General features: G+C 39.1%; 1 protein-coding gene across 1 annotated transcript; it reads left to right on the top strand.

Moving 5' to 3' along the window:
* The first annotated feature begins 2832 nt into the window (after positions 1 to 2832).
* LOC124164416 (zinc finger and BTB domain-containing protein 8A.1-A-like) lies at positions 2833 to 3231 on the top strand. Its single transcript, XM_046541740.1, has one exon. The coding sequence runs from the start codon at positions 2833 to 2835 to the stop codon at positions 3229 to 3231; it is 399 nt and encodes a 132-aa protein (XP_046397696.1).
* Positions 3232 to 5629: the final 2398 nt, after the last annotated feature.

Genomic DNA, 5629 nt, shown 5'->3' with positions numbered 1-5629 from the left:
GAAAGGTAATAAATAACGGGGTTGGACACACAGAAACTGTCTGCATCGTTACTTTCCTTGTTCGATTTTGATTTGTTTAAAACTTAAATTATGCTTTAAAAATAGTTTTCTAACTTATATTATATGGTTCGGTATATCGGACCATCATTTGATTGTATGTAATTTCAGTAATATTTAAACTAATATCTTCGCTGGGAGGATACGGATTACAACGGTGCCAAAAAATACAAAGTCTACCACGCGTTTGTTCTGTTTTCCCTCAATTTAAGAAATTTGATTACGACTCTTTTTTCGTTTATGGCATATGAATGAAACTTTCCAAATTTAAAACAAATATGTGTATCAAGCTAGTACTAAAGTTGGGTTGAAATAAAATCACTTTTCACCGAGTTGCAGGCTAGCAAATTCTGTGCTTCGCTCGAACGCTCTCGAAAACGGGTATTTTTTTCGTTTCAACCACTGTGTTTAATTGCATTTTTAGAGTGGCAATTTAGTTTATCAAACGAACAAGGAGAATTGCGATGCAATTATTTTTCGTTTCCCTTTTCGTTACCAACTGAAGGTTGGATGACGATATTTGGTGGAACTGTGTAACAGGAAACAAAATCACGTAAACACTAATATTGTTTGTTCCACATATTTTTAATGGTCTGACCGAGGTTTCGACACTATACACCTTTGAGAATGTTAATTAATATCTTCGAGTATAGGTCTAAGAATGATATGCAAAATTATATGGCACGTTTCGGCCCTGAGGAAGATTTAAAAAAATATCGAAACGTTGAGAAATAACTTTGCATATAATTCTTACAAGGAGACATCGCGAGAGTTATGTTCGGGATTTTCAATGCCGATTTTATTTTGTGAAACTATATATTTAAGGTAAAAAAAGTGTCACGGCTTTCTTCCACATAGACCGAGGTTCGAGATATAGTCGCATGTAAAGATTTCGACCTAAGTTAGACCTCTACTCCTAGACGTTAATCAACATTAAACAATTGAGTTCAAGAAAAGGAAAAAAAAAGATATCGATTTACTTTAGAGAAAACGTTTTGTATAGTGTCAAACCTGGGTCAGGCCATGAAAAAATTTGCGGCACATAAAATATTAGTGTCTGTGTTTCCTTTTCCGTTATGCTGTTGTTCGTTTCCAAACTCGTGTGCACATAATATCTGCGCCGACAGTTGTGTAGCCCCACTGCCTTCCTCTCCTTTTACCCTACTCTCGGCCCCTCACATCGGCTTCCAGCCATCCCTCCTCCTCCACGAAGCCCTACCCCCCACACCATTTTATACGTTCCGTCCGGTTTGCGATGCAGTCGGCCCGTCCTTCCCCAAGGCAAACGCCGAACAAGTAGTCCTTCTCTCCGCCTTCTTCCCTCCCTACTTCTTTTGAGACTCTCAAAGCTCCCCCCTTCCTCTCCTTGCCCCATCTCGTCTTCCCCTCCCCTCTTCTCCCCATTCCCTCACACTCATAACCTTTTATACCCGACTGGATCCGATGTGTGCCTGTGTGTTTGCGTGTGGTTGGTTTATATGTCCTATTCCCCCACATTTTCTACCCACTCGTATTACCGTTCGCGAGGCGTATGACATGTTTTTTCTTCTACATATTACTGTACATGTATGTAATGTATATATTTATGGATATACATTTAATTATAATTTCGTTTGCTTACATATATATTTATATTAATACCTCTTGAAATTCCTCGATGAGGTATTTAACACAAATATAACCCAGGTTGGGTGAGAAAGTGTAAAAGACAATGAAAGACCCCAAAAACACTCACACGACTAAATTTTCGGTGACACTTGTTGGCTCTTGTTCATGACTCCGAGGAAGGTGGGATTCAATTTATTCGTGTGAGTGTTTGTTGTTTCTTTCATGTTTTTTTATGCTTCGTCTTTAAACTTTGTCTTACCTAACGTGGGTTACAGTTCTATTTATATAAACATATATCTTTCGCCCCATCTATTTTGAAAGTGTTCCTCGTCATTTATTTAAGGAGGTTCCCTCGCCGACCAAATGGGTAAATACATGGGCACCTGATGCAGTGTACATTTCGTTTTTTTTTTTTTTTTTTGAAATGTTTTTCCTTTTCATAGTGGCCGATGGCCGCTAATATATTACTGGAATAAATTCGTCGAAATTTTCACGATTTAGGCGTTTGGTGCATTTAATTTTTACAGGGCCCAGTCGCAATGATCGCTGATCAATGGTCGCTTTTTCGCCTAATTCTTGTGTTTTTATTAAAAAAAACTTCCGCAATTATTTCCTACTGGAAACATTAATTGATGGAGCACTTTTATTTTGGTCTCCTTCAGTTGGTCTCGCGAAAGCGCGAGTTTCTTGGAGATATCAATTTTTTGCCTAAAATTGATATTGGGAAACGAATGAAGTTTGAATTTTGTTTTTCGTCCTTTTGGCCTGGAAGCTAGGAAAATTATCCATGAAGGCAAACATATTTTTGGATGCGCAGGGAATTGGTAAACGTTACCTGATTGAGGAGATGAAAGTGTCGCAATATTTGGAGAAAAAATTATGTTGGAACTATTGGAACGGTGGAACCTCCTTAAAAATGAAACATTTATAGTTTTTCTAAACTAAAAATCTACGTATTTTTCTCCTCTTTCGCTCGCTTTCTTCCAATCAATCCTTTTTTTTTCTCTCTTGAAAACGCCCCTTCGATTTTTCAAGGAACTATGTGATCGTTCCGGCCCCTCCTCGCAAAAAACAAAACGTTCTAATTTTTCTATAACGTTCTTAGACGTCGCCTTCCCCCAATCTCTTCTGATTATTTCTCTTCCCGCAGCCGACGCCTACCCCGGCATGATCGCGCCCTGGAAGCACGAGCTGGCATCGTCTGCGCTACCCGCCGCCATGCCGGGGATGATGGAACGACAACCCTCGCGCCATCTCTCGGATGTCAGGCCAATCCGGCTGGCGGCCGAGTCCGCCGCCGCCGCTCTTATACCATTCCCCGGCCAGGAGGAATCTCTAAGGGGGCAGTTCCGGTGTCCCATCTGCAGAAACCTCTACCGCCACAAGACTTCGCTGCAGAGGCACCTGAGATATCAGTGCGGGGTCGAACCGAAATTCCGTTGTCACCTATGCGATCGTCGCTTCAACTACAACTTCAGCCTGAAGAATCACATGGCCTCGCATCGGGCGGAAGGGGGAGGTGGCGGGAGTGGAAGCGGAGGGGACGATCATCCATCATACCCTTAGAAAAGGACACGCCGTTTCGGGATATCCCCGATCCCGCATCCCTCTAGAAAGACCGACAGACCTTCTCTTAAAAACGCCTTGCGGGTGTGGCGCGGTGCTAGAGCGGCTGGAATTTGCCTATGTCGGAGGAAATTAAGAGAAGGATTGAGGACTTAGTAGATTCCTATTCGTAATATCTGAATGGACACCTCGTTGGGCGGTGCTAGGATGGCTGGAATTTGCCTAGGTGTCGGAGGAAATTAAGAGAAGAATTGAGGACTTTGTCGATTCCTATTCGTAACATATGAAGTGTTGGAGGAAATAAACCCCCTCAGTCCCGGGACACATCTACGTCATTCTGGTTAATTAGACGTAAACAAACATCAATGGCTATGTCTGTGAATCATGCTTCTGTTTGATGCTGTCATTTTCCAGGACGCACTGAACTAGTTGCAAAAACGACATTTCACTCAGCCAAGCGGTGAAAAAATTCAAATGTCGATATATTGTATACACTACGTCAGGGCTGAGGGGGTTAAGAGAAGGATTGAGAACTGTGTAGATTTCTATCCGAATATGCGAATGGACACGTCGTGTGGTAGATTCCAGCCCGGATTATCGTGACTTTCACTTTAGTGTAACCCTGTGCGTCTACATAGTATACTCTTTATATCTCAATTTGATGCAAATTGAGCTCGATATGGTACGGCTTACTGATCCATAATATAAAAATACTATAAAATTGTACGTATTATGACGAAAACGCCCGTCCACTTCAAGAGTCTCATGCCCTCGACGTCAATGGTGTAGGGTTTGTTGGTAGGAGCACTTTGGTACCGGAGGAGGTAAATCAAATTTATGATAAATCAAGTAGATTCCGATTCGTAATATCAGGAGAGCCTACGGCCGCCTATGGTGTTATCAAAACTCACGTAGAAATGGATGTCGTCTATCCAGTGTGTCTTCAAAATATTATCCTTCCTCAATTTGTTGCAAATTGAGCTTTGGATGATCGTCTTGGTGATCAGTTATGAAAAACTTGAAGAAAAGTATTTCTTATCTAATTCGAGCTACATTTGATCGAAAAATGTGAAAAGAAATGTAAAAAATAATTATTTTTTTGTTAAAGTAAGTGGTAAAATTCTGTGATCTATTTCTGATTCTATTCTTTTCCATTTATTTTAAATAGGTTGGCTTCACTACTTCCCATTAGGAACATTTTGCAAATGGAAATAGCGTTGATGGAAACAGTTAACTTTTGTGAGGTAGATTGCGGAGGTACCCTTGTTAAATTTGTTGCAACACTTTAAAATGTCAAAAATCAGTTTAGTTGTTTGATTTTTATGTAAATACTTGGAGAAAAATTATTAATATATATTTTGTTCACATCGTTTCTTCTTATATTTTGGGAACCTTGTCGACCATTGAAATAAGCTAACGCTGGAAATAGATTTCAAAAAGAATAATTTATATTCCCCTTTATACTTGAAAACATCCTGAAACGTGAGAATAAAATCCATACAATATATTCCTTTCGTTCCTTCGATTTTCGTTGGCACAAAGTTGATTAGTAGCTTCCTTCCATCTCTCGTTATAATACTGTAGCTTCCCACGTTGAGCTTCTAGGTTCGAACCCCAGCGTTCTCCGAAATTTACCGTATGGAAAAGTGAGGAAAGGGCAATGTTAAAAAGTATTCCGTCCTTATGAGTATGTTGTCGTGTAACTTAAAGGTAAAAAAATAAGTTATGACTAACTAAACGTTTAATTTGTCTCTTGGCTTATTTATCTTATCGATGACTACTTAGCAAACTTGTAAATATGCATTTAAATCGAGACTTAAGTGCGAATGGAAGAATCTATTAATAAACTAAGCGGAGGTTTCCCCTCAAACGTATTCCAGGTAAATATCTTGCATTATTGACGAGATATTTTGGTTTTACGGTTCATTTCCCCTACGCTCCTTCTCCTTTCAGTTAGGAAATTGAATGTTCTAAATAGTTGCTTTTACAGGGAATATATTTATGTAAATATTTTCTTTTATAAAGCCCAAGATCTGACTGCCGTGGCTCTTTTTAATCTATAGCCAGTCCGGCTCATAAATATGTTTATCTTACCTCTGATAATTTGATTTTTTCTGATTCAAATAATATTCTTTCGAATTAAAGAAATAAGTATTTCGACTTTTAACTTTCTTGAAGAAGAAACGCTTTTATGCGGAAATTAGTTTCTTATTTTTCAGAAATGGTGCTTTATTTAAGATACCTAATGAAGGATTCTTTCTATTTGGATCGCTTGAAATTTAAAAGGAAAGTCAAGAATATCGTTTATTTTATGGATGACCTACCCCATAAAAACGCATGCGGGAAAAATGCACGATGGATATAAAGTGTGTTTATGTTCATGAGTGAAGAGGAAGAG

This window comes from Ischnura elegans, chromosome 8, assembly GCF_921293095.1.
Source record: "Ischnura elegans chromosome 8, ioIscEleg1.1, whole genome shotgun sequence".
Lineage (NCBI taxonomy): Eukaryota > Metazoa > Arthropoda > Insecta > Odonata > Coenagrionidae > Ischnura > Ischnura elegans.
This window is presented reverse-complemented; position numbering and strand designations above follow the sequence as displayed.

Excerpts from the sequence above, each read along its gene's own strand:
- LOC124164416 (XM_046541740.1), top strand. The coding sequence starts at position 2,833 with ATGATCGCGCCCTGGAAGCACGAGCTGGCATCGTCTGCGCTACCCGCC.